This window comes from Bison bison, unplaced genomic scaffold (genome assembly GCF_000754665.1).
Source record: "Bison bison bison isolate TAMUID 2011002044 unplaced genomic scaffold, Bison_UMD1.0 scf7180017864530, whole genome shotgun sequence".
In the NCBI taxonomy this organism is placed as follows: domain Eukaryota; kingdom Metazoa; phylum Chordata; class Mammalia; order Artiodactyla; family Bovidae; genus Bison; species Bison bison.
The window spans coordinates 13,497,889-13,508,362 of record NW_011495080.1 but is presented as its reverse complement, the minus strand read 5'-3'; the positions used below and the strand labels follow the sequence as shown (position 1 = coordinate 13,508,362).

Genomic DNA, 10,474 nt, shown 5'->3' with positions numbered 1-10,474 from the left:
CCTCATAAAGGAGAAGGAAGGAAACCCCTTCTGTGGTTTTTCATTTGTTAGTGGGCTAGGGGAGGCATGCTCATCAGGTAATAAACTAGAAGAATGCAGATACTTTACTTCAAAGGCAGGGGAATTAACTTCTTAGCTAGTTGCTTTCAGGTATCCTGAGACCAGGGTTCTGTAATAGCAGGCCACAAGTGAACTTCTTCCCTGCTGATTGCCCTCCAGCCTGACACCATCTCCCACCCCTTCTGCTGTGGATATTTGGAGATTTGTATAAAAAGACAGCTGTAGTTTTAGCGAGATGAAAAAGAATTTACCAGAAGACCTGACTTTATCAAGGAAAGTCTCTCTGCTGTTGAGCCTATCTTTTTCACTCTTTGTGGTTATTTTCCTAGCCCTAAATTGAGGTGCTGCCCTTTTTCATGTATGATCCAACAGCTCTGGTTGCTCCCCCACCTCAGTTGTACTCCACCATTCTCCCATCACTGTGAGCAAGAGCTATATAGTCAGATGCCTTACTCCAGGGCAACAGAGGAATGCTCACAGTCTTCTACTTGCCCTTCTCTGATTGTTTGTACATTGATTTTACCTTTAATATGATGTACATGAAATTTTAAATAAATTAATGTAGAAAAAGTAAAAATAAAATGTTCTCTTTGAAATATTAATTTCAGTAACAAAATTATATTTAAATTTCACACTAACAATAAAGCAATGGGGATGTTTTCTCCATAAAACTTATGACAGTATAACAATTAAAATCAATAAAAGGATAAAATTCTACTTCTGTATTGTGTGACCTCTGTATTACTCTATTAGCAGTGGACAAAAATTCTGATCATCAAACAGAGTCCTGGATCTTCTAAGGACCAGGCCTGTGGACTTCTAAAATCTTAGTTGTTGGTTCTGACTGATGCTTCTTTCTGATTTCCTCTACTTCACCATCATCAAGTAAAAATGAAGCCAGTAGCGGAATTTGAGAAAAATAGTTCTTAGCCAGGAAGTGTTTGTGTTTGATCTTGTGAATAAACAAGGGTTCATATCCCTGAAAAGAAAAAAAGTCAGATTGTATTAAATGTCATTGATAAATCTTGCCAAACAAAAACACGTTTATGCCTCAGTGCCTTTGCTTGTCAGTTCTTTCAGCTCAGGAAACTTTTTTTCCCCTCACTTTGTCCATCATTTTACAGGGCTCAGCTTTTGATACTTAAACCTGGAAGTCTTTCTAGATTTTCTCTCTGACCTGAGTCCAAACTAACCCCTCCTTCTTCCATACCTGCAAGTACTTTCATATATTTTTAAATGTATATTTAATTCATTCTGCCTTGGACTTCACTATCTACTTGCAAGTCTCTTCCATGATAATAAAGAAGACTCCTTAAAGATTCAAACTGGGTCTTATTCATACATGTGTCTCTGGTCACCTTAGGTAAACAATCAATATTTTTGTGTGAATGTTCTTGTCACCTTGGTTCTCTTTAAATCTATTTCAATACTGATACAATTACCAACTTGAATTTTTTTCTAAAATTAGTCCTTCCCCTTATATCTCCAGAGTTCAAAATAAAGATCACAATGTACAGCAGAAACTAATACAACATTGTAAAGCAATTATTCTCCAATAATAAAATAAAAATTAAATAAATAAACAATGGTGCTGTGACCATGTAAACTTCTTTTCTGTCACCCTTTTTACTACCACAGATGTGAGTGTCTGCACTATTTCTCTTCTGTCTTCTAAACAGAAAATAATCTTCCTGCCTTTTAACAAATTTTTGTGCGTTTCCATTGTTCTTTGTTACTAACATTTAACACTCCCTGTCTCTCCACAGCTGTAACAGCACTTTGAACGTTCTCTGTTAGGTAGCTTTGCCACATTACAGACAAAGAAAACATCTGTTTTCTAATAAAAGGGGCACACTGCAAGTTGCCAATCCAATATTCATTCTCCCTTCCATTCATATTTAGAGGCCTGATTTTACAGAGGGGCCCGATTGTGTATTCTGTGACATGCTCAGCTTTCTTAGCCTTTATTATAGCTAGGGTTGATCATATGACAAGTTTCTGGCATTCCTTGAGAGCTCAGTTGGTAAAGAATCTGCCTGCAATGCAGGAGACCCAGGTTGGATTCCTGGGTTGGGAAGATCCCCTGGACAAGGGAAAGGCTACCCATTCCAGTATTCTAGCCTAGAGAATGGTGCAAAGAGTCGGACATGGCTGAGCGACTTTCACTTTCATGTATGTGTGTATGTGTGTATATATATATATACACATATATATGCATATATACACACACACATATATCACACACATATATATACATGGCAGAAATATATATATGTGAATATATATACACACACATATGTATATGTGTATATTTTTTAAAAAGAAGTCACTGGATAAAGCTTACAGGGAAGCTCTTCGGGAGTGGGAAGCCTCACCTGTTAAGTACCTTTAGGCTTTTGCTGTATCTAGGAGGTGGGTATAATGCAGGAGGTAAAGTAGCTATCTATCTCTAAGAGTGCACAATCATTAGGATTAAAGCCAAAGTTTAAATATGGCTGTGAAAGACGTCAGAGGGCCTGGATTTTTGAGAACATTGTAGAGCTACCATACAACCACCCTGTCGTTGCCAAACTCTGGATTCCTGTTATATAAGAAAAGCAGCCCCATATTTGGTTAATTTGTTAAGTTAACTTGCTTGCAAATTGCTTAATTTGTTATTTACAGCTAAGCTCAAATGCAACTGAGATGATCAAGAATTGTATCCATTAGATTTCTCTGTTTTTCCTCAAGCACTCATCACAGTAACCCTCAGATTCAAAAGCAAATTATGGTTGAATTAACAAACACCATTTATTTTCTTTATTAATTTTACCTGACTCTTCTTTTCAACCAAATCACAAAGACTACCTGTACCTCCTCCTAAAATTTGTTTTCTGAAAGGTCAGATTGTCTCCTTCCTAAAGATGCTTCCACAGTGTTAGGGTAAAGAAAGCCCTGGAGAAAAGGAGCCAGAGGACATGGCATTCTTACAGAAAACATTACATAGAAGTATCCTGGGCTTATTTTAAGGTTTCCTCTCTGGGATATATATACATATACACAATGGAATAATACTCAATTAAAAAAGAAAGAAAAGCTGCCATTAGCAACACAGATGGACGTAGAAAGTATTATGCTTAGGGAAATAAGTCAAAAAGAGAAAGACAAATGCTTTATATTATCACTTACATGTGCAATCCAAAAAATAAAGCAAATATATATAACAAAACAAAACAGAAACAAGTCATAGATACAGAGAACAAACTAGTAACTACTAGTGGGAAAAAGGAAGGTGTGGGGGCAAGATAGGATTAAGCAACACAAACTACTTTGTATAAATAGATAAGCAACAAGAATATATCGTACAGCATAGGTAAATATAGCCATTGTTTTATAATGACTTTAAATAGAATATAATCTATAAAACTATTGAAACATGTTTTACACTTGAAACTAACTATAATGTTATAAACCAACTATACTTTAATAAAAAAAAAAATTCTTCTCCTCAGACAAATTCACCTAGGGAGTTCACTGGCATTCCAAGGAGGCACGGGTTCAATCCCTGGTCAGGAAACTAAGATCTCACATGATGCACAGTGTGACAAAAAAAAGAAAACAAAAAAACCCTCATCTAACCTCCTCCCAACACTTCTTAGTCCATATTTCATTCAAGGAATACTGACACATTTATGTTATATTAATATTAATACAACATTAAACAATACACATAGATAACCTTATAGATTTTCAAAGTGCATAAACAAAGCCAAATCAATCATTAAAGATGAGAATATCACATTATGTTACATACAATAAAAGGAACAATAAGTAACTCTTAAAGAATAATATAATATGGAAAAATATCCAATATTCATTATCCCCATGTTATATATGAGAAAACTGGGGTATTGAGACAGTAACAAACTTGCCCAACTTCTTGCAACTCATAAGTGATAGAGTCAGAATTCAAGCTAAGGCTACTCTTACCCTCTGTGACTTGCCTGGTGGCTTAGACAGTAAAGAGTCCACCTGCAACGAGGGAGACCTGGGTTCGATCCCTGGGTTAGGTAAATCCCCTGGAGGAGGAAATGGAAATCCACTCCAGCATTCTTGCCTGGAGAATCCCATGGATAGAGGAACCTGACAGGCTACAGTCCATGGGGTCACAAAGAGTCAGACCCGACTGAGCGATTAAGCATAGCACTCTAATCCTCTATACCAGATTCATGTTTTTAGCTAATGTTTATAAAATTTTACAAAGCAAAGAAGGCAGGTCCTAATGTCCTGTGGATCCTCAGTGACAGATGGGGAAATACTGGGTCAGGTCTCCTGACTTTAAATCCACCATTTTCCTACTTTGGCCAGTGTACACACTGTGAGAAACTGATCTGCCTCATATACAGTTCAGAGAACAGAAGCCTTTCTCCATGCTTTCCCTACAATTTGTGTCATGACTGACTGTAGGAGTCAAGATTATTTTAATGGTTAAGTATTTTTTTTCTCAATGAGATAGCAAATGTGTGTTAAGCCACTTCAGTAGTGTCCGACTCTTTGCGACCCTATGGACTGTAGCTCACCAGGCTCTGTCCGTGGGATCCTCCAGGCAGGAATACTGGAGTGGGTTGCCATTTTCTCCTGCAGAGGACTTTCCCAACCCAGGGATCAAACCTGCCTTTCCTATGTCTCCTGGACTGGCAGGCGGGTTCTTTACCACTAGTGCCACCTGGGAAGCCCTTTGATAGCAAATAGCTCTGTGTATCTAGGAAATTCTGGAAATGCTTTACTTTGCCACAAGACATAAACTGTTCCTTAACTAGGATGAATATTAATACTTAAAAATTACACCAGTCCCAAACCATAAAACATCAATTTATTTTAGTTTGTCTGAAATAACAATTATGTTTGAAGTCACTTCTTTATTTACAATAGGCTTACTTAGTGTAAATGGAGCTCTATTTACAGAAATTCAATAAGATCCTGAAATTAGAAATGCATGTGAATAAAACATTTAATTTGATACCGCAGTAACTTGATTAAATACACAAAGGGAGCTTGCGCATTAATTGTAGAAGCAGTGGAATATCACCTTTGGGAATGAACTTCAATTCCACTATGGTTCCTATATGAAATGATTCTGCTAGCATTGGCTAGGCTTCCAGTAATTGAATATTTATGGGGCAGCTTAGTTCACTAAATATAATATTTAACACGGCTTCAGTTTGTTACCCTTTCCTCCAGTCCCGAGAGTGAAATTTTTCTTATCCTGGCATCTACTGGAAAATTATTCAAAAAAGTGAACAATTTAATTACTTCCTCCTCTTTATACCTTCCCCCTCCCCAGTAAAACACCTACAGGGAAGAGCACGATTCAAAACGACTATTATGTTTGAAGTCATTTCTTTATTTTCCCTTAGCTGACATCTTGCATCAAATAAGTACAGCAATTTAATCAGTGGGAAGCAGAGATTCAGTATCAGCTGTTGGGATCACAGGTTTACTTAGTGCAAACGGAGCTTTCTGAGAACTCATCAGGGACCCCTCAATTCTGTTCATCAAAATGTTTTACAGATTGCATCTTGTAAGTTACTGAAATTAAATGGTGTTTAATTTTTATAGCACTTTCCCCACTCCTAGCTAGTTGGAAGCAAATGAAAAATTAAGCCTCAGAACTACACCCCATCGGTAGGATTGCCATTTAGGACACAAAATTATGAACAGAATTTATCTGAGAAGTTAGTGTGCTTTTAGGCAGACCTGTAAAGAATAATCAAAGGACAGATTCTAGGTTCCATAATACCTATCTGGTGATAGTATTCATCTATTCACTCAACAAATACATATTAATTATCTACTCTGTGACACTGTTGTAAGTATTAGAGATATAGACACAAAAAAACTAAATAATATCCCTGGCTCTTGTGAAATTTACTGTGGTACTAATGTGCTTGAACTTGCTATTATTAGGAGGGAGTGGTTTCATGTTAGGTACTTGTAAGACTTGCAAATGTCTTATCTTTATCTCTTATGTGCCTTGCTGCCAAGCTGCTGCCAAGTCACTTCAGTCATGTCCGACTCTGTGTGACCCCATAGACGGCAGCCCACCAGGCTCCCCCGTCCCTGGGATTCTCCAGGCAAGAATACTGGAGTGGGTTGCCATTTCCTTCTCCAATGAATGAAAGTGAAAAGTGAAAGTGAAGTCGCTCAGTCATGTCTGACTCCCAGCAACCCCATGGACTGCAGCCCACCAGGCTCCCCCATCCATGGGATTCTCCAGGCAAGAGCACTGGAGTGGGGTGCCATTGCCTTCTCCCTTTTGTGCCTTAACCTCCTTTAAATTTCAATCTCTGCCATACATACCATCCAGGTATTTGTTACTGTTATCCATGGGTTCTCTGTTGCTTAATCCAATGAAACTATTCAAATTATGCATGGAATGTAGTAAAAGGCAGTCAAGTGAAAGTGAAAGTTGCTCAGTCATGCCCAACCCTTTGCGACCCCGTGGACTATACAGTCTATGAAATTCTCCAGGCCAGAATAGTGGAGTGGGTAACCTTTCCCTTCTCCAGGGGATCTTCCCAACCGAGGGATCAAACCCAGATCTCCTGCATTGTGGGTAGATTCTTTACCAGCTAAGCTATCAGGGAAACCCTAAAAGGCAGTCAAGTTACTTCTAATAATTCCAGTGATCAAACTAAGGTCACAGATTGATTTTCTTACCTCTTCAATACTCTTTAGCTTGAGATGAGTAGCGCCTTCATCTTTGGTAAGAAGAATGCAGTTCCAGGGAGACCATTCCACAGACTTATCCCATCTAACCATGACCAGATCATTGAGATCCTTCCAAGCACTGAGCACAGACTGGGATGCCCAGATATTCTCTGTCAGGTACTGTATATCTTGTAGCTGCATGTCAAAACATATTTTTAAGATAAAAATATTCTAAACATAAAATTTTATTCTAACCATAAAATTTCTTTAAGATTATTATATTCCTTGAAAAAACAAATTGAGTGTATTTTTTAAAGGGAAACAGTATTCATGAGGTTTTCAGCACACATGGTGGTGGTTGTGGTTTAGTCACTAAGTTGTGTCTAACTCTTGGGACTCCATGGACTTAGCCCACCAGGCTCCTCTGTCCATGGAAATTTTCAGGCAACAGTACTGGAGTGGGTCACCATTTTCTTCTCCAGGGGATCTTCCTGATCCAGGGATCAAACCTGGGTCTGCTACATTGCAGGAGATCTTCTGCATTGTAGGCAGATTCTGTACCAACTGAGCCACCAGGGAAGCCTTTCAGTCCCCATGTGTGTGAGCTGTGCTTAGTCGCTCGGTTGTGTCTGGCTCTTTGTGACCTCATGGACTGTAGCCCACCAGGATCCTCTGTCCATGGGGATTCTCTAGGCAAGAATACTGGAGTAGGTTGCCATGCCCTCCTCCAGGGGATCTTCCCAACCCAGGGATCGAACCCAGGCCTCCCGCATTGCAGGCGGATTCCTTACCAGCTGAGCCACCAAGGAAGCCCAAGAATACTAGAGTGGGTAGCCTATCCTTTCTCCAGGGGATCTTCCCAACCAGAGAATTGAACCGGGGTATCCAACAATGAAGATGGATTCTTTACCAACTGAGCTACCTGGGAAGCCCAATCTCTGCTCACTCTGCCGAAACTATGTTACCAATCTCACAGTCATGACTGCATCCAGAGAAAGCAGTGTGTATTTCTTCCAACATGCTAGTTGTACCTTACATTTATATGGTATTAAGTACTTTCTAAAATTCATTAGTAACTTTCAGCTTATCCTCAGGGTTATTTGCAGATCATTTTATTCCCATTTTAGAAATTAGGAAATTAAGATGTGAAAAAGAATAAGCAATTCAGTTAGTGTTATTAAAAACATCATTGTTTTAGTGAAAAAAAAAAAGAGGGAAAGGGGGGAAATGAAATAACTGCTTATAAACTTTTTAAAAATTTAAAGCATATTAGCTACAGCTCTTGAAATGACTTTTTATCAAGAGGACTGCATATATAAACTTAGGACTGCCAGAGGGGCAAGCTTCAGAAAGCATAAACACAGGAAGAAGAACCATTATTTTAAAGGCTTGGATGGGAAAGAAGAAATCTTTTCTGTAAAATCAATGAACAGGTTTCATCCATGATTGGCAACATTTACTCATCATACCTGTATCAGGAAAGCAATTTCAGAACCATCTTCATAATCAGCTTCTGAACAGTAGAGCCGTTGAAGTAAACATTTGTACTTCAAATATGATTCTCGTTTTCGACTCTCATTGTCAAGGTTAATGCACTGACGACAGTGGTAAATGCGGTGTGAGGTGGATGATACAGGAAACTCTGTAGAAGGCAAATAGAGCTGGCAACTGTGGCAAAAGTAAATTTTCTTATAGAACTTCAATGGGTCCTGAGGGACCTAAACAATAAAAAAAGAGAAAGAAAGAGAAGTTTAATAGCCAGGCAAAATGTTCAGAGCTAACTTATCTTCAGTTCAGTTCAGTCGCTAAGTCGTGTCCGACTCTTTGCGACCCCAAGAATCGCAGCACGCCAGGGTTCCCTGTCCATCACCAACTCCCGGAGTTCACTCAGACTCACAACCATCAAGTCAGTGATGCCATCCAGCCATCTCATCCTCTGTCGTCCCCTTCTCCTCCTGCCCCCAATCCCTCCCAGCATCAGAGTCTTTTCCAATGAGTCAACTCTTCAAATGAGGTGGCCAAAGAACTGGACTTTCAGCTTTAGCATCATTCCTTCCAAAGTAATCCCAGGGCTGATCTCCTTCAGAATGGACTGGTTGGATCTCCTTGCAGTCCAAGGGACTCTCAAGAGTCTTCTCCAACACCACAGTTCAAAAGCATCAATTCTTCAGCGCTCAGCCTTCTTCACAGTCCAACTCTCACATCCATACATGACCACAGGAAAAACCATAGCCTTGACTAGACGAACCTTTGTTGGCAAAGTAATGTCTCTGCTTTTGAATATGCTATCTAGGTTGGTCATAACTTTCCTTCCAAGGAGTAAGCATCTTTTAATTTCATGGCTGCAGTCACCATCTGCAGTGATTTTGGAGCCCCCCAAAATAAAGTCTGACACTGTTTCCACTGTTTCCCCATCTGTTTCCATGAAGTGATGGCACCGGATGCCATGATCTTCATTTTCTGAATGTTGAGCTTTAAGCCAACTTTTTCACTCTCCTCTTTCACTTTCATCAAGAGGCTTTTTAGTTCCTCTTCACTTTCTGCCATAAGGGTGGTGTCACCTGCATATCTGAGGTTATTGATATTTCTCCCGGCAATCTTGATTCCAGCTTGTGCTTCTTCCAGCCCAGAGTTTCTCATGATGTACTATGCATATAAATTAAATTAAACAGGGTGACAATATACAGCCTTGATGTACTCCTTTTCCTATTTGTAACCAGTCTGTTGTTCCATGTCCAGTTCTAACTGTTGCTTCCTGATCTGCATACAAATTTCTCAAGAGGCAGGTCAGGTGGTGTGGTATTCCCATCTCTTTCAGAATTTTCCACAGTTGATTGTGATCCACACAGTCAAAGGCTTTGGCATAGTCAATAAAGCAGAAATAGATGTTTTTCTGGAACTCTCTTGCTTTTTCCATGATCCAGCAGATGTTGGCAATTTGATCTCTGGTTCCTCTGCCTTTTCTAAAACCAGCTTGAACATCAGGAAGTTCACAGTTCACATATTACTGAAGCCTGGCTTGGAGAATTTTGAGCATTACTTTACTAGCGTGTGAGATGAGTGCCTCATGTGTGAGACCACACAACCTGCCTCTTGAGAAATCTGTATGCAGGTCGGGAAGCAACAGTTAGAACTGGACATGGAACAACAGACTGGTTACAAATAGGAAAAGGAGTACATCAAGGCTGTATATTGTTACCCTGTTTATTTAACTTATATGCAGAGTACATCATGAGAAACGCTGGACTGGAAGAAGCACAAGCTGGAATCAAGATTGCCGGGAGAAATATCAATAACCTCAGATATGCAGATGACACCACCCTTATGGCAGAAAGTGAAGAGGAACTAAAAAGCCTCTTGACGAAAGTGAAAGTGGAGAGTGAAAAAGTTGGCTTAAAGCTCAACATTCAGAAAATGAAGATCATGGCATCCGGTGCCATCACTTCATGGGAAACAGATGGGGAAACAGTGGAAACAGTGTCAGACTTTATTTTTGGGGGCTCCAAAATCACTGCAGATGGTGACTGCAGCCATGAAATTAAAAGACACTTACTCCTTGGAAGGAAAGTTATGACCAACCTAGATAGCATATTCAAAAGCAGAGACATTACTTTGCCAACAAAGTTTCGTCTAGTCAAGGCTATGGTTTTTCCTGTGGTCATGTATGGATGTGAGAGTTGGACTGTGAAGAAGGCTGAGCGCCGAAGAATTGATGCTTTTGAAC

General features: G+C 39.4%; 1 protein-coding gene across 1 annotated transcript in view; it reads right to left on the bottom strand.

Moving 5' to 3' along the window:
* Nucleotides 1–722: 722 nt before the first annotated feature.
* Nucleotides 723–10,474, bottom strand: part of IQUB (IQ motif and ubiquitin domain containing) — a 79,550-nt gene continuing 69,798 nt past the window's right edge. Inside the window, exons 11-13 of the mRNA XM_010831740.1 lie at nucleotides 8,220–8,468; nucleotides 6,760–6,945; nucleotides 723–1,039 (exon numbers count right to left, since the gene is read on the bottom strand). Of these exons, the coding sequence (XP_010830042.1) occupies nucleotides 857–1,039; nucleotides 6,760–6,945; nucleotides 8,220–8,468 (618 nt within the window). The 3' untranslated portion in view covers nucleotides 723–856. The remainder of the gene's footprint in view (nucleotides 1,040–6,759; nucleotides 6,946–8,219; nucleotides 8,469–10,474) is intronic.